The sequence below is a fragment of the Phyllostomus discolor genome, chromosome 6 (genome assembly GCF_004126475.2).
Source record: "Phyllostomus discolor isolate MPI-MPIP mPhyDis1 chromosome 6, mPhyDis1.pri.v3, whole genome shotgun sequence".
Lineage (NCBI taxonomy): Eukaryota > Metazoa > Chordata > Mammalia > Chiroptera > Phyllostomidae > Phyllostomus > Phyllostomus discolor.
In genome coordinates this window covers 60,746,890-60,772,439 of record NC_040908.2, presented here as the reverse complement: position 1 = coordinate 60,772,439, position 25,550 = coordinate 60,746,890, and the positions used below count along the sequence as shown (strand labels likewise).

Here is a 25,550-nt window from a genome sequence, read left to right as displayed (position 1 = left end):
AACCCACCAACATGGGAAACAACACCAGAAGGGCCCAATTTGCTTGGGGGATGTAGGGGAAGTTACTGAAATCTGGCAGAGAATGGATCAAAGCCATTGTTCCCTCTCGGACCCCTGCTCCACATACAGCATCACAACCCAGCAATTGGGTTGCCCCACCCCGGTGAACACCTAAGGCTCCACCCCCTCATTACATAGCAGATGTGTCAAGACAAAAAAAAAAAATGGCCCAAACAAAAGAACAAACCAAAGTTCCAGAAAAACTACAACCAAGTGACGAAGAGAGCCAACCTATCAGATGGACAGTTCAAAACACTGGTAATCAGGATGCTCACAGAATTGGTTGAATTTGGTCACAAATTAGATGAAAAAACAAAGACTATGCTAAGTGAAATAAAGGAAAATGTACAGGGAACCAATAGTAATGGGAAGGAAAGTGGGACTCAAATCAATGGAGTGGACCAGAAGAAAGAAAGAAACATCCAATCAGAAAAGAATGAAGAAGAAGGGTTTACAGAAACAAATATAAAGGACACATGGACAAAAACTGGGGGGGGGGGGAAATGGGAGGGAGGTGGGGAGGGATGGGATTGAAGGACAGAAAACTGTACTTGAACAACGATTAAAATAAAATTTTTTAAAAAAGAAAAAAGAATGAAAAAACAAGAATTCAAAAAAATGAGGAGAGGCTTAGGAACCTCCAGAACATCTTTAAATGTACCAACATCTGAATTATAGGGGTACCAGAAGGAGAAGAGGAAGACCAAGAAATTAAAAACTTATTTGAATAAATAATGAAGAACTTTCCCAATCTGACAAACAAAAAATAGACTTCCAGGAAGTCCAGGAAGCTCAGAGTCCTAAAAAGTTGGACCCAAGGAGGAACACACCAAGGCACATCATAATCACATTACCCAAGATTAAAGATAAGGAGAGAATCTTAAAAGCAGCAAGACAAAATGAGAGAGTTACCTATAAAGGAGTGTCCATAAGACTGTCAGCTGATTTCTCAAAAGAGACCTTACAGGCAAGAAGGGGCTGGAAAGAAGTACTCCAAGTAATGAAAGGCAAGGACCTACATCTAAGATTGCTCTATCCAGCAAAGCTTTCATTTAGAATGGAAGGGCAGATAAAGTGCTTCTCAGATAAGGTCAAGTTCAAGGAGTTCATCATCACCAAGCCCTTATTATATGAAATGTGAAAGGGACTTATCTAAGAAAAAGAAGATAAAAAATATGAACAGTAAAATGACAGCAAACTCACAGTCATTAACAACCACACCTAAAACAAAAAACATAAACAAACTAGAGGAGGAACAGAACCACAGAAATGGAGATCACATGGTGAGTTAGGAACAGGGGAGTGGGAGGAGGAGAGAGGGGGAAAAGGTACAGAGAATAAGTAGCATAGATGGTAGGTAGAAAATAGATAGGGGGAGGGCAAGAATAGTATGGGAAATGTAGAAGCTAAAGAACTTATGACACATGGACATGAACTAAAGTGGGGGAATGTGTGTGGGAGAGGGTGTGCAGGGTGGAGGGGAATGAAGGGGGGAAATAAGACAACTGTAATAGTATAAATATATTTAAAATCAATGAAATCAATAAAATATATTTGAAAATTAAAAAATATATACATGACTGGAACCAGTTAAGAACTCTATATAAACTTTTAAGATTCTGGTGGGCAGGTATGGAGATCTACTCATCTTGCAGATGCCCAGAACAAAAGCCTTGTATGTAAGCTTCCTTTCTTATTAAACCTACTACCTACCAGTCTGGAGTGGTCTGCCTCTTTCTTCAGTCTTTCCTTGCTTTTTGTGTACAAGGGCCAATTTCAGATTCCGCCCCTTCCCCCAGGGAACTCCAAGGTTGCAAACCAACAGCTCCTATTTCAGCTGCTTCCTGACGGAGTGAAGGGTGCATGACTTTGGAGCTGAAGCAGCAGTGTGCTGCGTGGTTTAGGGATTCCTGGCTCAGCAGGAATGGTGTGGCAGAACCAGCAGCTTCCTTGACCATGTACTTCTACAGTGTGCATTTCATATGCATTCCAAGGAATTCAGCCTTCCCAATGATTGTATGCCTTGAATAAAGCCATTTCTCCTTTTATTAGCTGAAGTCGACCCTGCTGTTTGTACCTATAATCCCTGACCCAGCTGTGGAGGAAATTCTCATGAAAGGACACAGAAAACATGAGAAAGAATGGCCATAAAGTTAAAGAAGGTGTGGAAAGAAAAAAAGTGGGGTAACACAAATAACAACATATGGAACCCAGAGCAGTGTTGGAGGAATGAAGTGGACAGCAGCTATGCTGAGAGAGAGAGAGAGAGAGAGAATATGCATTTCTATTTCAGTTGTGCCATAACCTTGCTGTTAAGCAAGGGAGGCAGGGCACTGAGAACATGTGAAATAAATTTGTGTTTAAAGAAATCTAAGAGAACCCGTCCAGTTTGCACAAGACTATTGACCTCCATGGAGGCAGTAGGGTTTCTGCTTTCCATGTACTTCCCTGGGAGTCTGGTGAACTGATGCTTTGAATGCAGGAAATAAAATATCGAGAATTACAAATGAAATAAATTATATTTAAAAAGAAATTCTATCCACAGACTCCCTAAGGAGATTCATGGACTATTTTTTAAAAAGGCTAAAGCAAGAACTTTTTGTTTTATAAAGCCGTAGAGCCATTGTCACATGTCTTACCTCATCCCTATTGCCCTCGGAAATTCCAACTTCTTTTGCTTTTGGTCTGGTGGCTGCTAAAACCTGCTCCAGTTCATCCTTTTCAAATAAATTAGGCACTTCACCTGAGTTCAAGATGTTGTTTATATCTTCTAGGAACTCTTCTACTACAATCTGTAGAAGAAAGCAGTGATCATTGTAACTCATTAACCTTTACCCTCTTCTACCTCCCCCACCCCACCCTCTTTCCCTCTTGTAATCAATACAGTGTTATCTGAGTCTATGTGTTTTCTTCTTGCTTAGTCCCTTCACCTTTTCCACTCAACCTTCTACTCCCTTCCCTTCTGACAGCTGTCAGTCTGTTCTCTGTATCTGTGAGTCTTTCTATTTTGTTGTTAATTTTGTTCATTAGATTCCACATATAAGTGAAATCATATGGTAATTGTCTTTCTCTGACTGGCTTATTTCACTTAGCATAATACTCGTTAGGTCTATCCATGCTGTCATGAAAGGTAAGATTTCCTTCTTTTTAACAATTCAGTAGTATTCCATCATGTAAAGGTACCACTGCTTTTTATCCACTTATCTACTGATGGGCACTTAGGCTGCTTCCAAATCCTGGCTATTGTAAATAATGCTGTAATAAACATAGGGGCGTGTATATTCTTTTGAATTACTGTTTTGGGTTTCTTTGGATATATTCCCAGAGATGGAATTTCTGGGTCATAAGGAAATTCTGTTTTTTATTTTTTTGAGGAAACTCCATACTTTTTTCCACAGTGGCTGCACCAGTCTGCATTCCCACCAACAGTGCACTAGGGTTCCCTTTTCTCCATATCCTTGACAAAACTTGTTTGTTGATTTATTGATGACAGACATTCTTACAGGTGTGAGGTGGTATCTCATCATGGTTTTAATTTGTGGTCCTCTGATGATTAGTCTTACTTTTTTTAAAAGATTTTATTTATTTATTTATTTTTAGAGAGATGGGGAAGGGAGGGAGAAAGAGAGAGAGTGAAACATCAATGTATGGTTGCCTCTAGCACACCCCATACTGGGGATATGGCCTGCAACTCAGGCATGTGCCCTACTGGGAATCAAACCGGCGATGCTTTGGCTCTCAGGCCTGCACTCATCCCACTAAGCATACACCAGCCAGGGCCCAATTAGTCTTACTTCTTTATAAATGTTCAGTAAAATTCAACAGTGAAGTCATCTGGTCCTAGACTTTTCTTCACTGGGAGATTTTTGATCACTATTTCACTGTCTTTACTAGTAATTTTTATGTTCAGATTTTCTATTTCTTCCTGATTTAGTCTTGGTAGGTAGTACACTTTGAAGAATTTTCCATTTTCATTTCTATAGGTTGTCTAGTTTGTTGGTTGTGTAGTTGTTCATAGTAGCTTCTTATTAATTTTTGTATTTCTGTTGTATCAGTTTTAATGTCTCTTCCATTTATAATTTTCTTTTAAAAATATTTGTGCATTCATGTATGTATGTGTGTATTTAATTTAGGGTAAAAGGAAGGGAGGGAGAGAGAGTGGGAGAGAAACATCAATGTGAAGGAGAAACATTGATTGGTTGCCTCTTGTAAATACCTTGACAGGGAGCCGAACTCCCAGCCTAGGCGTGTGCTCTGACTGCTAGTTGAACCGGCAGCCTTTTGCTTTGTGGGATGATGCCCAACCAAATGAGCCACACTGATCAGGGCTCATTTATACTTTTCTTTACGCGAGTCTTCTCTTTTTTTTTTTTCGTCAGTATAGCCAAAGTTTTGTTAATCTTTTCAAAGAATCAACTCTTAGTTTGCTTAATATCTTATATTGTTTTCCTGCTCTCTATTTTATTTATTTTTAGTCTAATCTTTATTTTATTTCTTCTGCTAACTTAGGGCTCAGTTTGTTCCTTTTCTAGTTCTTTGAAGTGTTGAGTTAGGTTGTTTATTTGAGATTTTTTTTGTTTCTTAATATGTGTTTATTGCTATAAACTTCTTAAAACTGTTTTTGCTGCATCCCATAAATTTGCTGTATTTTATTTCCATTTTGTTTGTCCCTATGCTATTACAGTTGTCCCAATATTTTCCCTTTGTTCCCCCTCACCTGGTACCCCCATTCCCTCAAGCAATCCCCCATATGTTCATGTCCAGGAGTCATGCATATAAGTTCTTTGGCTACACCATTTCATGTACTGTTCTTAAAACCCCCCTGTCTATTTTGTACCTACCATTTATGCTTCTTTTTCCCTGTATCTTTCCCCTCATTCTATGACCTCCCCCTCCCCACTGATAACCCTCCACATGATCTCCATATCTATGATTCTGTTCCTGTTCTGTTTGCTTGGTTTGTTTTTTAGGTTTAGTTGTTGATAGTTGTGAATTCCTTGCCATTTTAATATTCATAGTTTTGAACTTCTTTTTTTATTATATATTTCCCTTTAACATTTCATATAATAATGGCGTGATGATGATGAACTCCCTTAGTCTTACCTAGTCTGGGAAGCACTTTATCTGCCCTTCCATTCTAAATGATAGCTTTGCTGGATTGAGTAATCTAGGTTGTAGGTCCTTGCTTTTCATTACTTTGAATACTTATGACCAATCCCCTCTAGCTTGCAAAGTTTCTTTTGAGAAATCAGGGGACAGTATTATGGGAACTTCTTTGTAAGTAACTCTTTACTTTTATCTTGCTGCTTTTGAGTCTCTCTTTATCTTTAACCCTTGGCATTTTATTTATGATGTGTTCCTCTTTGGGTCCAACTTGTTTAGGACTTTCCATGCTTCCTGGACTTGTATGTCTATTTCTTTCACCAAATTAGGGACATTTTCTTTCATTATTTTTTCAAATAAGTTTTCAGTTTCTTGCTCTTCTTCTCTCTCTTTTTAAAGATTTATTTATTTTTAGAGAGGGAAGGGAGGGAGAAAGAGAGAGGGAGAAACATGAATGTGTGGTTGCTGGGGGCCATGGCCTGCAACCCTGGCATGTGCCCTGGCTGGGAATTGAACCTGTGATGCTTTGGTTCGCAGCCAGTGCTCAATCCACTGAGCTATGCCAGCCAGGGCTTTGCTCTTCTCTTGATGGCATGCCTATTACTCGGGTGTTGGTACATTTGGAGATGTACCAGAGGTTCCTTGTATTATCCTTGTTTCTTTGAATTCTTTTTTCTTTTTGCTGTTCTGATTGAATGCTTTTTTCTTCCTTATGTTCCAAATAATTGATTTGATTCTTGGTTTCATCCCCTCCACTATTGGTTCCCTGTAGATTTTTATGTATTTCATTGAATTTATTTTAATTCACTTCATTTCTGCCTGGGTCTTTTTTATACTGTTGAAGTACCCAGTGAGTTCCTTGATCATCCTAATAACCAGTGTTTTGAACTCTGCATCTGATAGATTGCTTATCTCCATTTAGTTTTTTTTTTTTTCTGGAGTTTTGTTCTGTTCTATCATTTGGGCCATGTTTCTTTGTCTCCTCATTTGGCAGCCTCTCTGTGTATTAGGTACAGCTGCTTTGACCCTCTTAGTATTGTGTTCTATTATAGAAAAGGCACCTGTAAGTTGTATGGGGTGGAGCCTTAAGTAATCACTGTGGGGATGGAACCCATGTCACTGGTCTGTGGCTCTGTGTGCAGGAGGGTTTAGAGAGGGCGCAATGCTGCTGTCTGGCCTCTTGAGAGCTGCCTGGGATAAAGCTGTCTCCCAGTACTCACCCATTTGCCAGTCACTTCACTTTTTCCCTGCATGGCACTGGTGCCCTTCCAGCTGTGGCCCCGCAGCTGAATCCCAGAGTGGGTGGGTCTGTGTAAGTCCTAAAATTGTCAAAGGCCCTTTAAGAGGAGTCTCCTTGGAATTCTGCAGTTTCTTCTGCCGCCTCAATCCCCAACCCCCACTTTTTAGTCATAAGTCATGAGGATTTATCTTCCTGACACTGGAACCCGGGGCTGGGTGGTCTGGTCAGGGGCTGGGATCCCTCACTCCTGAGGTATCCCTCCTGATTTTTATCTACCACACATGAATGTGGGACTGCCCATTCAGTCTCCATGCCTCTCTGTGCCATTCCCCATCTTCATGCCTCTCCACCTCTCTGAGTGTCTCTACATCTTCACCCCTTCTACCCATCTGGATGAATGTGGATTTTTAAAATCCTTTGTTGTCGGACTTCCATACAGCTCAATTTTCTGATGAATCTGGGTGACACTTGTTTTGTAGTCTAGTTTAAATTTTTCTGTAGTTGTATGAGGAGGCAAAGCATTTATCTATGCCTCTATCTCCTAGATACTTTTTAAATCACCCCTTAATTTCTTCTTGGATTCATTGGCTGGTCAAGAGAATGTTTTTTAATTTCCATGTATTCATGTATTTTTTAGTTTTTCTCTTGTTATTGGTTTTTAGTTTTATGCCATTGTGTTAGAGAAGATACTTTGATTATTTCAATCTTCTTGAACTTGCTGACTTGTTTTTTGGCCTGATATATGGTCTATCTTATAAAATGTTCCATGTTCGTTTGAAAAGAATGTGTATTCTTTCCCTTTTGGACATAACATTCTGCATAATGTGTGTTAAATCCATTTGATCTATCAGTGGTTTTCATATTAATTCTCTTTCTGGATAATCTAGCCATTGTGAGAGTGGGGTATTCAAGTCCTCAATTATTACTGTATTACTGTTTATTTCTCTTTTAGCTATGTAATTTTGATTTATATATTTTACTGGTCCATTTTTGGATGTATAAATATGTATCTTAACATCATCTTGATGGATTTACTCCTTTATCATGTAATTACTTTTTAAAACCATTTTTTAGTTTAAAAACTACTTTGTCTAAATATAGCTACTTCTTTTTTTGAATGCCATTACTTGAAATATCTTTTCTATCCCTTCACCCTCAGTCTTTGTGTGTTTTCAAGGCTAAAGTGAGTCTCTTGCAGGTAGCATACCTTGAATCTTGTTTTTGTTGTTGTTGTTGTTACTGTTTTTAATCCACTTAGCCATTCTATGTCTATTGACTAGGGAATTTAAACCATTTATATTTAAGTAATTATTGAGAGATAAGAACTACTATTGCTATTCTGTTAATTGTCTTCTGGATGCTTTGTAAATGCATTGTTCTTGTTTTGTATCCTGCTGGTTTTTGTGTCTTTTGATGCCTTCTGATATCCATATGCTTGGACTTCTTTATCATGTTCTTTTGTGTAATTACTGTAGGTCATTCCCTTGTGGTTACCATGAGGCTTACATAAAATATTTTAAAACTATAACACTCTGTTTTCAACTGATAACAACTTAACTTCAACAACATTAATAAACTACACTTTTAATTCTCCTCCTCTCACGTGTTAGGTCATTGATGCTATAATTCACATTTGTTTTAAATATTGTGTGTATTGTAGTTATGGTGATTTTTTACTGTTTATTTATTTTTACTTTTAAATTAGCATTGTAAATGAAATATGCACCATCATTATCAAATTACAGATTCTAACTCTGACCCTATATTTACCATCACCAGTGAGTTTTGGATACCTTTTTATGTTTTTATAATGTTAACTAGCATCCTTTTACTTCCACTCAAACAATTTCCTTTAGCATCTTGTAAGCTAGTCAAGTGGTAATGAACTTCCTTGGCTTCTGTTCGAGAAAGTATTTATCACCACTCTTCATTTCAGAAAGACAGCTTTGTGGGGTATAGAATCCATGGACAATAGTTTTTTTCTTTTCAACATTCTGAATATATCATCTTATTCTCTCGGTCTGAAAAGTTTCTGTTGAGAAGTTCTCTGATCATCTCTTGGGATCACTTTGTGTGTAACTTGCCTCTTCTTTTGCTGTTTTAATAAATTTGTCTTTGCTGATTTATTATAATGTGCTTTAGTGTAACACTATTCAGGTTCATATTATTTGGAATCCTTTGGGCCTCACGAATCTAGATGCCCATTTTCTCCCCAGGTTGGAAAGCTTTCAGCTATTGTTGCTCTAAATAAATTTTCTCTTTTCTTTTCTTTATATTCTTCTTCTGGAATTCCCATAACATGGATATTATTGTTTCTTTTCATTGTGTCCCAGAAGTCCTGTAGACTTTCTTCAGTCTTTTTTCTTGTTGCCTTCTCTGACTGGATAATTTCAAATGTACTGTCTTATAAGTCACTGATTCTTTCTTCTACATGGTTGAATCTGCTTTTGAAGCTCTCTTGAACCTGTCAGTTAATTTAGTATATTCTTCAGTTCTAGCATTTCTGTTTAGTTTTTTTTATGGTTTTTATTTCTTTATTTAACTTTTTGTTTTGTTCAGCATTATTTTCTTAATTTCATTTACCTGTCTGTGTGTTCTTGTAGTTTATTAAACTTTTTTAGGATGATTATTTTGAATTCTTTTTCTGACAGATCTGTTTTTGGGGATTTATTAGTTTTCTTTGGCTTCAAGTCCAGAAGAGCTCTTTGTTTGCAGTCTTGATTCAAGCTGATCCATATCCCAAATTCCCTGGCTGAAAGGTGTTACTGGCTTTTCTCTGTGGACAGTTAGCTTAGCCTGCCATACTCTCCACTCAAGCCTTACTGGACTACACAGCTTTCTAGGTTTCCAGTCAGTCTTTCTGGTTGGGGAGGGCTGGGAGCTATATTCAGCAGTAGGCAAGGCTATGCCTCAGCTCCCCTGCTTGGGAAGAGTAGAGATGCAGAGTAGGCTCCAGGGATGGAAAGGCTCTTTGTTTGAGGACATCCAGTCAGACAGATCTGTGCCCTTCTGAGTTCTCTGTCAGACTATGCCACTATCTTGGCTTTGCAGATGAGCAAAGATGCTGGTTGAAACTACTTATATTCTGTGGGTAGGAACTTAGTCTGCCAAGATCCAGGTGCTGATTGGTGCCAGGTGCCAGTCCCCCCACCTCTCATCACATTTCCAGTGGTCAAGCCCTGTAGATTCCCATGGTCCCCATAATGTTAGTCTGGAGTGAGACTCCCAAGAAGTGCTCCACAATACAGCATACCCTGGATATCCACCTTGGGCTCTCTTTTCCCACTGGAGGAACTGTAAGCTCAGGGGAGAGCATCACTGGTGTGATGCTGCACCAGGCTAGGTGAGGGGTATTGAGGTCAGCATGTAGCTGCTCCTTTTACACTTCTAATACAGGCGTTTGTAATCTCTGTGGTGTAGGGTGGTGATTCAGCCCCTCCCTTTTGTTTTAGGATTCTCTGAGTGGTGTCTTATCCATGAATAGTTGTTAGTTGTTTTGTGAGGGGGAGTAAAATTGGGAACAACTCATATTGCCACCTTGGTGATGTTGGTCTCTTTAATTTTGTTACAGTATTATTTTTCTGATACTGTTGAATCATTTATATGTATTCTCTTGTAGCTCTCTTAGCATCTTCAGGATATTTTGAATTATTCGTAGGGCAGTTTGTGGATCTCCATTTGTTTGCAGCCAGTCATTGGAAGTTTACTTTATTCCTTTGGTGGAGTCATGTTTCCTGAGTCTTCATGATCTCTGTAGCCTTATATAGATGTCTGTGTATTTGAGGAAGCAGTCACCTCTTCCAAATTTTATGTACTGATTTTGGTAAAGGAAGACTTTCACCTGCAGTTAGGGACATGCTGAGGTATGCTGTGACCACTGGTTTAGTAGTACACTACAGGATGGCAAGTGTAGGGGTGTGTGGTAATACTGAGTCTGGGATGATAGTGTTATGTCTCTTTGGCTCAGGCCACTGGGGTGCGTAGTTTCAACAATGATATGTACCTAGCGCTGCAGGAGGTCTGCAGTGGGTGAAAGGGCTATTTGGGGTCCTCAGTGGCACCCGTAAATCCTGTGGCTAGGGACCAGGGTGGGCACTGGTGGTGGGCAGAGACAGTTATGGGCACACATTTGACTATGGGTTGTTTCTCATTTGTAAAAAAATATTTACATATTTAGATATAAACTCACTGCATGTCACAGATGTTAAAAATTTTTCCCATTTTATGATTGTACTTAATCCCATATATAGTGTTTTAAGAAGTAAAATGAACTTTAAAATATTTATGCATCACATCTATTGCTTTTATATTTTTTGGCTAATTTCTATAAAGGTTTTTCCTTAATGTTAAGATATGCAACTGTAGTAAAGATAGAAAATCCTTTACTAAAGAACAAATTTAAGAACAGTGAAAATGATTGTTATAGACACATATATAAATCCTATTTTAATTTTAAAATTAATTTAACCCTAAAACATAGCTGTTATTTTTTCCTTTTCTTGAGTAAATCTTATTTCCCTAACTGATTGCCCTTAAGAAATTACTCTTGTATTACCTCTACAGAAACAGTTTATTACCTTCTGCTATCTACATCTTTTCCCTCAAAGAAAAGCTAAAACCTTTCACATTCCCTTAACTTTTGATCATATACACTTACTTAGAATTTAAAGGGGGACATGATAGTTGGTAAGATAAATAAAAATGTGTTATAAAAATCTTCTATAAGATCCAAGAAATTCATTGTCAGAGGTAACAGCTACAAGAGGTAACTGCATTATACAAACTATTCAAGCACATACATGATTGTAACACTCATACATTCTTGTTCTTACACTTTGGTTACTGAATATGTACCTGTGTGTCCGTGAAGAGGAAAACCATATTCTTGTCATCTACACCAGCCAGTTTGTACAACTTCCTCAGGTCTTCATGAAAACTATCATAATTATATCCCCGACTCAGTTCAATCTGCATGCATTTGTAACCGCATATATGAGCTGCAAGCCTCGTAAGAGACTGCTTTCCTGTGCCTCCTACTCCAACAAGCAGGGCATTGCCTCTTTCCTGACGGATCATGCGGGCAATTCTGCAAGAAGCAAAGCAGAGAAAGGTTTATTTCAAGTATACAGATGTGGCTTCTCAGAGGGCCTGCCCCAGTGGGAAAGGCTGGTGGCTAGCCAAGTGTCATTCCTGAGCAAAAGGCCACAAGAAAGAGCAGGGAATTCCTGAGGTTTCCAGCTGGTTTTCCTTATATCTGTCTTTCCTCCATTTCCTATAGGCTGTTAGTCTTGGTCATGAAAATTTAGAGTAAAGCAAATCTCTTCATCCTTCTTCAAGATGTGAAAGAATTTGTCAGGAGCCCTGGCTGATCTAGGCCATTACTTATGTTAACCATTATATTGGTAAACCCAGATCTCCATTTACAAGGATGAGCAGGAAAAAAAATCGTTGGGCCTAGGAAAATACATTGAAGTTCAGAAGGAGAGATCAACACTAAAAATCTAAAGTGAATTTACTATAAGATATCAACAAAATTTTAGAAAAATTTTGGATTCATGTTAATAACAAGAATTTAAACAAAATTGAAATTGTAATATTAAAGTGAGCACTCAGAAGGGGGAATAAAATCCAAGTTTAGAAAAAATATTCCATGGGGATGAAAAAAATATGACCACCAAACTGAACACCCTAATAGAAGATGGGCCTTGCAATTAGGATACTGTAGAAAACTGAATAGGTAAAGTGAAAAACAAACTCAAGGAACTTGCCCAGAAGTCAGAGAAGAAAGGTTAATGCTATTAAAATGACCAGAGAAAATGGAAGATAAGGAGGACAGACCTGGGAGAAACCGGGGGGGTGGGGGGGGGGGTGGGGGCGGGTACCAGCAACCAGACAATAGGAATTACAGGAGAGACAAGAAGGCATAGAGCTGAATACAACAGTGACTGAAATAGAAGGAAAAAACCATCAGAGCTGAGCCCACACATCTGAAGATGTCACTGAGGGCAGGAAAAAAACCAAACAAACAAAAAACAAAGAGGAGAGGCAAAACACAAAATATTTTCTAGGAGATATATAAGTATAAATAAAATGTGTGTGTATATGTATATGTATGTATGTGTGCATATATGGACCTATTTCATGTGTAAAGACATTTCTACTTTGATATGCACATGAAGTAGAAATCTATATGTCAGACATAACTGAAAAGTTCGTGAACATTTGAAAAGCAGATGTAATAGATTATTACCAAAGGGACAGGTGACTCCCCTTTCTGGGTGCTCACTTCAATATCACAATTTCAATTCTGCTTAAATTTTTGTTGTTAACACAAATCAGAAAATCATTTAAAATTTTGTTGAGGGGCCTCAGACATCTATTTTATGAGATGTCATTTCACAATGCAATAGTTACAGAAGGCAAACTATTGCTCAGAGAGTAAGCTATCTGCTACCCTGCCTTAAAAAAGTCCTTAAAAATATAGAGAGAGGTATGAATAAAATTTTAAAAACTCAAGAAAGGGGAAAAGATTTCAGTGTAAAAGTGAGCAAATATGAAAGTCAAGTCCATATACTATTAAGATGATAAAAAAGTAATGATAATGTCAATACATTTTTCTTTAAAAAGATACAAATGTAAAACCAATTTATTTATTTTTAATTATTGTCATTATCTACAACCTCATACTGAGTCACCAGAGAGTCAAAAATCTTGGGAAAAATATAAAAGAAGTTTAATTTCTCTCTCTTTTATAGGAAGTTTATCTATCTATCTATCTATCTATCTAGTTTTATTCGTGATGCTGATAATTAGAGAAAACAAGTTTCAGTTATTTGAAAAGGATAATGGCTCATTATATTTTTAAATTGTGAAAGTAAAACATGGTCACCATAACTGGTGAGAGCAGCCACTGCTGCCCCCCAGCCACCCGTGAGCTCCATCATGAGGGCTTGAGTGCCGTGCTGCTGTCTATGGGAACAGTGCATAGCACATAGTAGGGGCTTCATACATCTTTGTGAAATGAATTTATGTATGTTGACTTGTATGTGTGTGTTTACAAAATGGAATTAAACCACACAACATTTTGTTTGTGGTGGTTTTGCTAAATGATGCATTATGGACCATCTCATGCTAGTAAATACAGCAATAGTATACCACAGTTTATTTAACCAGTTACCTAGTGATGAATATTTAGTTTTTTTTAATGTTTTGTTATTATATTAGCAATATTTAAAAACATACCTTATGACTGCAAATAGAATCCTTTCAGAGTGTTAATGTGTGTGTGTGTGTGTGAGAGAGAGAGAGAGAGAGAGAGGGAGGGAGAGCATGAAACATAAAGAGCTTGCATTAAAAACAAACAAAATAAATTAGGGTGGCATAAATGTGGCTGTTGAAGCCACGTTTTAAAATAATGTTTAATTAGTTACACAGGATTGTAGAGGTAAATGTGTTAAAGGCACAGTGTTTAACTATATGTGCCATGATACAATTTTGAAAAAATATATGCTTATGAATATATTTGGAAGCACCATACAATTTTAACAGTAGTTGTCTCTGGGTGAGGAGGTAGAATTATAAATAAAGCTCTTCTAAATTTCTGTAATGAGTGTGTTTAGTATATGATCAGAAAAATAATTAATATTTTTAAAAAGAAAACAAAGTAGATATATGTAGGCTTTATAGAAACTATGAAAATGCCTTCCTTATGCAACAGTTACATCATTAAAAAGATCTTGGTAATATGAATTTTTAGAAATAAAATTATATTTATATGAAAAAAGAAGACCTGTCATTTTATATTCTAAATATAAAATTCAGTACACTTTTTACCAAATATCTGCATTGAAGTACTCAACTTCTCGACACCTTAAAAACTGTGACTTAGAGACCAAGGGTTAAATAATTCTAAGTGCCCTCATGTTTGGTGGCGAGGGATGGGATAGCAGCTGTGTAGCCTGAGCACAGAACAGGGGTCTATATAAGGACTTATCAGAAAATGATCCTCCAGGACAAAGCACAGACTCCTAGGTCATTATTCGAGATCTTCTCAAATAGGCTGGGATGGGAGTAAAGGACAGAAAACTGTACTTGAACAATGATTAAAATAAAAAAAAAATCTTCTCAAATAGAACCGAATTCAAATTTGCCTCCACCCACTTCTCGCCCTCTCCTGCCCCTCAGGTGTCTGCTCTTTCTCTGCCCAGACTGGTGACACTGCTTTGTGTAGAGCAGGTGTCAGTGAATACCAGCCTGTGGGCCAGACCCTGCCCACTGACCATTGTTTTTTGTTTCAGGGCTTTTTCTTTGAATTTTTAACTATGAGTTAAAAATGGTTTTTAGATTTTTAAGTGGTTGACAAAAAAGTAATATGATATATGAAAATCTTACGACATTCTAATATTAGCATCCATAAACAAAGTTTTATTGGAACATAGCCATGCTCATTCATTCACTTATTGGAGGTGGCTGCTTTTGTGTTAGAATGGCAGAGTTGAGTAGCTGCAACAGGGACAGCATGACCTGCAGAGTCTGAAATATTTGTTGTCTGGCTCTTCACAAAAGAGGGTGGTGGGCTCCTTTCCCTTGTATCCTTTGCCAACTCCTCCCCAGGGCAGCTAAGACCCAGAGACCCCATTTTCATTGCTCCATCTCTATCACAACGCACTAGTGTTCTACAGTGGAGGAAATACTGAATATCACAGCAATCTTGCAGTTAATGTTACTCTTTTATTGCTTCATTATTGTACATTATAGTAATTTGTTATTTTCATCTGAAATTTTTGGAAACAAATGATTTGTCCATTCTGCTTCCCAGTTTTACTTTTTCTGTCAGCTTATATATATCAGTGAATAGCAAACTCCTTACATTTAAGAGTACTCTAAAGTTACATTTTCTCTACTGTAGAAGGAAGAGAAGGCTCCCCTATGTAGTGCCTTACATTTTCTTTGAATTTATTGGTTTGCAAAACCATACAGGTTTCCAGTGATCAGCTCAGTAGAACATCATCTGCACTCTGCTTCGTGCACCCATCGCCCCAGGCAAAGTCTCTTTCTGCCCCCATCCCCTCCTCTGCCCAACTCCACCTAGCCCCCAGTGCCTTATATTTCAATAGAGAAATCTGTTCTATCATTCTTGTAATGTGGTGACACATTTGGGAGCATGCGATAGGTAAACCGCCTGGTGCAAATTGCCCTTTGAAAGCATAGGCCCCAAGTAAAAAAAAATATATACATTTTTTTCTCAGCTGGTAAGGCCTTTATCCCATTATCCCCTGGGGTGGGGGTGGCAGAGAACTTAAACTAAAATGTCATAAACAAATATAAATATAGTACCTGCTAACTCACTGAATATTTAGTAATTGCCCCAACACTCATGTTCATAATAAAGCCTTCCATGGCTAATCAGCAGTGGATGTTTAAAAGCTCTTATTATGACAAATAGAAATCTGTTTTCTCTAATTCTTAACTACTAATCCTCTCTAGAAAAATAGAAAACACATCTATATCATTTTCACATGGCTGTCCTTTGTGTATCTGAAAACCAAACCTGCCCCATTCAACAAATGGCTTTTAATTTCCTCCTGTAATATTTTAAGCATATCTTGAGTAACCTGATGATTTTCTTTCACAAAAGAAAGAAAGATTACAAATACAATTAAGCTGACTTCACCTATCATCTGGTCTATTCTCCAGGAAGTTTCACAGACCAGAGTGCTGCTGTTATGTTTTTCTTTCAGGCTGAGGGCCTGTCTGAGCTATGATATAAAAGTTGTTAGGAGATGGCTCGTGGGTATGTTGGGAGGGGGACAGATGGGAAGCAAGTGGTGTTTTGACAACCCAGTGACAAACTATTGTATAACACTGGAACTGTGACAAATACAAACTTGTGAATTAGAGTTAATTAAACAGCAGAAATATAGGAAAGGTGAAAGATTTGGTTTGCTTATGGTTTATCAAAAGAAAAAATCCTGAGGATTTAATTGTCAGTCCTAACAAGGTCTAACATTAAAATGTAGTTGACAAGGGAAGAAAACAAAGCCATTAACATTTTGCCGCAGTACTCACACCTGGGAAATCCTATCCTCACACACATTTTACACTACTTATTCCACAGAGTATGCTATCAAATCAGGGAATCACATTCTGAGGGGAACAATGAAAAATGATAAATTGCTCAGTATGTTGAAGGGTGGAAATAACCTCTACCAGGCAATAGTGAAAGCTGTGGGATAATTATGCCTGGAGAAGATAAAGCTAACAGGAGGCTGGTTATGATTTTCAAGCATTTGGAAGACGGTTATGAAAAAGGGTAGATTCATTTCAGGTGGAGGCACCGGTGGCAGAGTTAGAGTTGAAGCCCTGGATGCAGTCTCAAGCCTACCGCTCGCTAGCTAGAAGACTTTTGAACAACTTCCTAATTTCTCTGTGGCACACAGTATTGTCCAAATATGGCTGCAAAATGTTTCTAGTCCTAATTGGTCTTTGACCCTATCAAGAGATAGAGTCTCTGACCCTTTCTTGTGAACTTGGGTGGACCTGTATGACTCTGCTGACTAACAGAACATGGTAGAAGTGAAGCCATGTGACTTCAAAAGCTAAGTTGTGAAAGGCCATTTGGTGTCTGCCTGGTTTGCAGATATTCAGACTGGTTACTTAGGTGTCAGAAATGTCCCTCAAAGCAGGGTTCCCCAACCCCCAGGCCATGGACCAGTACCAGTCCATGGCCCATTAGGAAGGGGCTGCACAGCTGGAGGTGAGTGGCAGACGGGAGAGTGAGTGAGGCTACCTCTGTATTTACAGCCGCTCCCCATTGCTCAAATTACTGCCTGAGCTTTGCCCTCTGTCAATCAGCTGTAACATTAGATTCTCATAGGAGTGGGAATCCTACTGTGAACTATGCATGTGAGGGATCTAGGTTCTAGGTTGCATGCTCCCTGTGAGAATCTAATGCTTGATGATTGAAGTGGAGCTGAGGCAGTGATGCTAGTGCTGGAGAGTGGCTGCAAATACAGATCATCATTAGCAGAGAGGTTTGGCCACACAGAGACCATGATAAATCAACTGTTTGCAGACTCATATCAAAATCCGGTCAGTGAGTAGCAAGTGACAAGCTGCATCTTGTGGCATGCTTTATAGTGGTAAGTGAGTTGATGTACTTCAATTGTACGGATGAATCTGGTGGCAGGCTTTAAGTCAGAATCTGACACTTATTTCAATCTGCATGTGGCCTGCCCATTTTATTTATCTGTTCACACCTCTTTTCCACACTGCCCACTTGTCTCAGTCACAGTTTGGGTAAGCCCACATGCTAGCCCTAGCCAAAATGAGTGAAAAACAAACATTGCTGGAGTACTTCCTTGAAGGGGGGGAAAGACACAGTGATAAGACAACAGAAGACTCTAAGACAAAAAGAAAGCTGAATTTAGAAGAAAATATGAAGAGTCCTACTTAGATAATGAGTTCATTGCAACAGGTGACTCTCATTCTCCAAGCCCACTTTGTGTAATATGTGGTGCTGGCTACCCAATGAAGCCATGGAACCTTCAGGAATGCTTCACCACAGGGAGACCAAACACCCCGCATTAGAAGACAGGCCTTTGGCATTTTTTTTTTTTTAAATGGGAACATGAAGAACAGAAGCAATTATTGAAGGCTACAACTTCATCAAATGTGATTGTACTCAGAGCATCACTCTTAGTGGCTAAACACATTGCTAAAGTGAAGAAACCCTTCATTGCTGGTGAAGAGCTGGTCCTGCCTGCTGCTGAGGACATTTGTCAGGAACTTCCAAGAGAGGCTGCAATTCAAAAGGTGGCATGTGTTCCTCTTTGGCTCGCACCACAACTAGATGAACTGATAAATAGCAGAGGATATTGAGGCACAATTGTTATAGAGGATTAATGGGTCATCGTGGTACGCAATCCAGGTATGTTGACAACAAGGCAAAAATACTTGTTTTGTGTGATATGTTTTTCAGGAGGATGTCCATGAGGATATGTTATGTGCATTTTTGTTGGCAACCAACACCACAGCTGCAGCACTATTCAAGTCTTCGATATCATGAAAACTGAACTGGTCATTTTGTGTCGGTATTTGCACAGATGGAGCAGCTGCCATGACTGGACAGCTTTCTGGTCTCACTACTCAGGTCAACGAGGTCGCTTCTGAATGGGAGTCTGTGCACTGTGTCATCCATAGAGAAATGCTGGCTAGCTGAAAAATGTCACCTGAACTTAACACTATTTTGCAGGGTGTGATTTAAATTATCAGCTACATTAAAGTACATGCCCTTAACTCACGTCTATTCACACAGCTCTGTGAGGAGATGGATGCAGAGCACACACGTCTTCTCTCACACACAGAGGTGAGATGGCTTTCTAAAGGCAGATCGCTAGACAGAGTTTTTGAGTTATGAGAGCTGTTCCAGAGATTTCTTATAGAAAAACAGTCACCACTGGCAACACATTTCAGTGACACAGAATGGGTCTTAAGACTTGCTTACGTGCGTGACATATTCAACCTGCTCAATGAACTCGATCTGTCACTTCAGGGGAGAATCACAACTGTGTTCAAGTCGGCAGAGAAAGTGGCTGCATTCAAAGCTGAGCTGGCATTATGGGGGTGACAAGTGAACACTGGGATTTTTGACATGTTGCAGACATTAGTAGAGAATTTGAAAGAGACTGAGCCAGGGCCTTCTTTCTCCCAGCTGGGGCATGACCACCTGTCTCAGCTTTCAAAAGATTTGAGCATTACTTCCCAATCACAAAAGACTCTAAACTGGGAAGGATCAGATCTGAGACCCATTTGTGAATAAGCCGGGTGAATTGACTTTGTTTGTGCTAGAAGAGGATCAGCTGCTTGAGATCACAAATGACAGTGGCCTTAAAAGTATGTTTTGGACAACTTCAAATCTCCATATGTTCTGGGTTAAAGTCAAGGTGGAATATCCTGATATTGCCACAAAAGCACTGAAAAGCCTGATTCCAACACCCTATCTTTGTGAAGCAGGGTTTTGTGCAGTGACAGCAAGCAAAACAAGATTATAGAGTAGACTGAACATAGGCAACACACTTCGGGTTGCACTGTCTTCCGTCACCCCCAGAGGGGACTGTCCAGTCGCAGAAGAACAAACTCAGGGCTCCCACTGATTCTGCATTATGGTGAGTTGCATAATTATTTCATTATATATTACAATGTAAAAATAATAGAAATGAAATACATAATAAATGTAATGCGCTTGAATCATCCCAAAACCATGCTTCCCGCCCTTAGTCCATGGAAGAATTATCTTCCACAAAACCGGCCCCTGGTGCTAAAATGGTTGGGGACCACTGCCTCAAAGGATACTTGCAGTGGATAAAAATCAGACTCATAAGCAGATGGAGTCTATGATCCTGCATTCAACTTGTTTTTCTATAATCTTGAACCCCTCCTTCTGTAGGCATGCATATAATCAGCCTTGTTACACTGTACATGTATCTCTGTCAACGTCTTAGACCCTTTCTTGTAATGATCCAGGGCATTTAAAACAGGCAGAGAACAATCTGCTAAGATTTAGCAAAAATAGTAACCCTAAGGGGATTTCACAGAAAGTTCATACATTTATATTTACAATGTATCAAAAATAAATTTAGCAAGATTTGGTATAGACCTTTGTCTATCTAGTAATCTATGTAAAAGGTTTTGTACAACTTAACCTTACCTTTTAATATAAAAGAAATGAGATCAATGCATTATTGGGCATCTTATAGCACTATACCTTGAAACGTGTTCTATAGCATCTTGGAAGAACACCAGCTTTACTTCTTTGGGATTTATAAGGTTATAATCATCAAGATAGTCCTGTAGAACATTTGCAATTTTCTCCATATCAGGCATGTCATCATAAATCCGATCAGACTTATCTGCTCCAAACTATGAAAAGATTTATGGGAGAAGAAACAAATGGAATCAATTCTGAGATTATATATATGAAACATAATGACCTGAGGGGGAACATTATTTTATCTGTATTGCTGTTTAGTCATCTGTTTACATATATGCTGGGAGGGCTTTCAAAACGAGGGAATTGGGACAAATGAAGCGCAGTTTTTCATGGATAAGTGAAAGTCCACTTCATCTAACCTCTTTAAGTGGTACATTTTAATTTCAACTTTGTTTGCAATAAAGTTTACACAGGAGCCCAGAAATAGGTTTTATATTGCTCTTATTTACCTTACTCTGGTTTTGCAATTTTGCTGTTAGGCTGTTGACATCCGTAAAACTAAATGGGTTCAAAATCATGCAAGCAGACTGCTATGGTTATAAAAAATCATGTCTGAATGGGAGTCTTACATGTAGTTTTTACACAGCAGTCATCTAATTAAACACAACATTGAGGATGAAATGTAGTATAGACCATAGGGAACCCAGGTCTTGTTTGGACCTATTGATGATGCCTTTCTTTGCTGTAGCAACCACCCTGGGGGGATTTTTATTTGGAAACTTTGACTACAATCCATGTAAGCAATGCAAGAAGAGCCTATTTTTTCCTTTGCTTCATTCCCCTATTTGATAATAATGTCACTGGAAACACATAGGAAGTATAATCACCACCTGAAAGCAACTTTTGGACTTTGTGTTTAATAAAATAAATTGCTTATGTTTTTCATCTGTCAGGGTTTAGCAGAGGGGTGAGGGATTGCATACATATACTATGAAGAGGAAGCCATTCCTGTACTTCATCAGCATTGATGGAGAGCTTGTTTCATGCCAAGCTCTGCTCAGGGATGTAGGGTGAATAAAGCAGACGTGGCTCTTCCCTCTCAGACACTAGGAATGTTGAATCCAAACAAGAGCCAACTTGTATAACAAGACATCTGACTGTCAACAAAGATAGGGTGGGTAGATGAAAGACTTATTCTAGGCAGGTTGAGAGGGTAAAATTAGGGCCCAGGTGTGGATGTTATTGGAGTGACAGATGAGGAACTGAATACAAAGAAAATTTTGCTGCTAATTAGAGCTATTCTGAAATGAAGAGGGCAGCGCCGCTAAAATGAGCTTCCCATCACTGGAAGCATTGGAGTGGAGGCTGCACAGGCACATGCGGTATGGTAAGGGGCAGTCCAGTGCTAAGTTTAGAGACTAAACCTCCTTACAAATCGAGTACCTGATGGGTCTCTGATTCACACTGTTATCAAAATGAAAGTAACTAGATCAGGAGTCAGCAATGTTTTTCTTTAAAGGGCCAGATAGTAAATATTTTAGGCTTTGCAGAACTTATAATCTATGATCTGCCTTGTAATCGAAAGTAACCATGTAAATAGTGCACTGTGAAGTGGAATTTCACAGCTGTGTTCGTATAGAACGCTATTTACAAAAACGGGCAGAAGGCAGATTTGGATGATGGGCCATAGTCTTCTGATCCCTCATCTAGATCTTTAATCTTCACATGTGCAAAGTTCTTATAGAATGTGAACCTAAACTTTGTGATCTTCAAATTATAAGGAGTATAATCATATATTTATATCATTATAATCTTCAAATGTAGTCATTAGAACATACTTGCCTTAATGAAATCTCCAAATATGATGGGCTTAGTCAAAAAATATTCCAGGTCAGTTGCAATTCCAAAATGTTTGTCTGTTCAAAAACCAAAATCAATTTTAATGTAATGAAAAGATTAAACCCAGTATTTTAATAATAAATATATAGGATAATATTAGCTTTTATTTTACTTATAAACCTTAAGTATTATAAATAAAACTGAGAGAAAGCCATGTTAATACTGTACCACTTTAGTTTGGTTGATAGTCTCCCAGATTTAAAATTAAGCATGCTTAATAGTAATAAGCATTTTACTAATAGATATTGAATACATATTAATAAGAAATACTTTAGAAATATCCTGGCTTCTTATCAGACAAAATCCTGTTTCCTCTATATTCTCTCCTCTACTTAAAATTCTATACTGAATTTAAAATATTAACCCTTCTTGAATTTCAATACAATGAATTTTATAATATTTCATATATTTATATACTTGAGTCACTGAAGGAAAAAAACTTTTACTTAGGAGAGACTAAAATTCACTTTGGTTTACCCTATATAGGCTCATTTAAATTTTCTTTTATAGAAACCAAATTGCTTTTCTACTAAAAAAAAAAGCTAAATAAAGCTTGATATTTACTGGCCATTTCTGTTAAAATAGCATGGAAATACTGCTTATCTTCATTATTAATCAGGCGATCATGGAAAACTCTTTGACACTCATGGCAAAAGAGTCTAAATATCTGTATTTCTTCTCTTATTGTCCCTGGATCACACTGGAGTATACCTGTTTTTGAGAAAAAAGAAAATTCTACATTTGTGGAATATATAGTATTAGTTTTATGAACTAGAAGATCCTTAAGCCCAATTTTATCCCCACACTACCAGAAATGGGTGTTTCCCCAGTGGATATGCACATAGAGTCATAGAGAACTCATTTTTTGAAAGCAAAACTGATTACCTGACAACATGCTTTTTCTTGCTATGTGATGTTTCTTTACTTGAACATGTGACATGCAGACTTCACAGTGCAAGCAATGTCATGTCATTACTACATTCCGTTGTAGTGTGTTAAAGTGAAGAGTGCCATCTTTAACATACATATTTTCATCTAGCAACTTCCCCTCCACCCCTAACTTTAAACTGTTTTCAAAATACCAATTTCTTCTCTTAACCTTCTTCTATGTTCAGTCCTCATCAAATGCCCCTGGTCCTTTGGGCTTTTGCTCAGATTTTTCCGAGTACTCTTTGTATTCATGCAAATTGTAACTGAAAACATAGTTCTAATAATTTCAAGTTACAATGAAAGCAATGATGTAAAGAAATCCGGGAAGTGTTCATTCTCTACAGAGACCTTCACATGGGGCTCCTCCTAGTGTGCTGAGGGGGATGGGTGATCTCTACCGTGTGCCCCGGTACCCACAGCTGGCAGAGGGCACTATACAGCATAGCTGGTGCCATTCATGCTGCTTTGGCTAATAGGGGATCTCTATAGATAATGTTACATTGTTTTTTGCAGTTCACATTGTGTGCATATGTATATATGTGATATATGTTCCTTGAAATGGTTAAAGATTTAATTATTCTCAGCTAATATTTGTAAAATAAGAGCATTTCCAGGACATTTTGATAAAATGTGAGGACAAGGGAAAAGAGATTCAAAATTGTAATTATTTGATACTTCTTGGATGCTTTATGATTTTGTTGGAGAAAAAAATGCACCCTGAACTTTGAGACTCAGAAATTACCTAAAAAATAGGAATTGAAAGACAATGGGGAAAAATAATAAGTAAAAGACTAGATCAGACAATGTCTGAAGACCAGGAAGTGAGTCCAAAGCAACTCACTAAAGGAACAAAGCCATGCTCCAGTGTTTTCTAGGAACAATTAGTTCCTGAATTCAAGGACTAAGCTGCTGATATAGGAGGTTAAATTTTAGTGGTGGAGCAATGCAAGTCATTTTGTTGTCCAAGGATGGTGTGCCAGCCTTGAGAGTCCTGGAGGAGGATGAAGGTTACAGGCAGAAAAACGAAAAGAGAGGTTCAGAGCCATCAGAATGGGAGTTGGGAGGTAAGGGACCTGTGGCAGAACTGAGCACTAGGGAGGGCCAACAGGGTGGTCAGTGATCTTAAAGCCAAGTTTCAGCTCCTACTGACACCCATTATTTCCTAGTTCATTCCCTGCCTTTTAAATATACAACAGATCTCATCTGTGTTTGGAAAGGAATTAGACTTTGATGAGGACAGAAAGGGGAGCAGGGTTTTGGAGAGTCCAATCGTTGTTTTATGTGGAAGTGCTAGAGAGCTTTCACTTACGTTACTTCACAGATACTTAAAACGAACTTACATAATTTGCATAATTCGGTCTGTTTGAATCTTTGTGAGAATAAATATTGAATGGTGTAGAAATAAGGGAGTTGGACAGGGAGTCAGCACTGGGTAGGAAGAGAGATCATTGAACAACTAAGTTGATGTCCTTATGCACAAAATAAGATGAGGACTTGGTCTAGGTATTATAAAAGGAATTCTTTCAGTTCTGACATTTTACAACATCCATTCATTCATTCATTCATTCAGTGCCAAACATGATTCTAGGCACTGGGTGAACTGCACAAACAGCCCTCATGGAGCTAATGTTCTATTGGGAGAAACAGAGACACAAACATATTTGCAGAGAAATATCTAGGGTATGTTTTCAAATAGTAAGTGCTATAAAGGGATGTAGAGAGGAAGAGGAGGAGGTGACATTTGAACAGGGAAAGTGAGTCATGTGGATATCTGAGGTAAGAACATTCCAAGGGATGTATAGAGGCCCCTGGACAGGCCCTATTTCAGGAGCAGCAAGGAGGTGGTAGCAGCCAGGAGGAAAGTGGTAGGCAATGAAGGCAGGAGGCTGCTGGTTCCAGATCTGACAGAGCCTCAGTCCTAAGGCAGGTGACAGGAAAGCGGCCTCAGGAGTCTGACTGCTGTGTGTAGGACAGAACTTGGTTCAAGGCTGGGTAAGTGGGTAGCCTGGAAGTGAAGACCAGAGACAGACAGGAGGCTTTCTCTGTTAGGTATCCTGATGAGACATGACAGTAGTTTGGGCTAGACTGGTAGTGGATGGAGTGCTAAGCGATGATAGGATTTGGAATATATTTTGAAGTTAAAGCCATTGGGGATGTTGATGGATTGGATGGGAATCATTAAGGAATGAGAGCAAACAAGGATGTCCCAAAGCTGATGGCCAGAGCAGCTAATGGTGGCCCCCTTATCTGGGTTGGGGTACACATGGCTGGGAAGGAGGCAAAAAGCAGGAATTTAAGAACTCCAACTGGATTTATAAGTGACGTTGTTGCGAAGGGAATTGAATATACAAATCAGACACTTAGAGGAGAGGGAAAGCTGGAGGCAGATAGTCAAGCATCATCATTGAGTAGATGCATTTAACTCTGTGGAATTGATTGAGATTACCTAGGCAGTAAGTGTAGACAAAAAAAAAAATGACTGAAGTAAGAGCTCTGGGGCATCCAAACATTTTGAGGTAGGGAAGAAGAGGGACAGATATTAAAGGAGACTAAGCAGTAGCAACCAGTGAGAGGAGGGAATCCAGGAGAGCATGTGCCCTCGTGGGT

At 38.5% G+C, this 25,550-nt stretch overlaps 1 protein-coding gene across 2 annotated transcripts in view; it reads right to left on the bottom strand.

Moving 5' to 3' along the window:
* Positions 1-25,550, bottom strand: part of DNAH6 (dynein axonemal heavy chain 6) — a 259,454-nt gene that overhangs the window by 97,844 nt on the left and 136,060 nt on the right. For both annotated transcript variants that reach the window (XM_036028222.1, XM_036028224.1), the window contains 5 exons: positions 22,578-22,724; positions 21,957-22,030; positions 20,169-20,323; positions 11,258-11,489; positions 2,700-2,852 (listed from right to left, as the gene is read on the bottom strand). In XM_036028222.1, the coding sequence (XP_035884115.1) occupies positions 2,700-2,852; positions 11,258-11,489; positions 20,169-20,323; positions 21,957-22,030; positions 22,578-22,724 (761 nt within the window). The remainder of the gene's footprint in view (positions 1-2,699; positions 2,853-11,257; positions 11,490-20,168; positions 20,324-21,956; positions 22,031-22,577; positions 22,725-25,550) is intronic.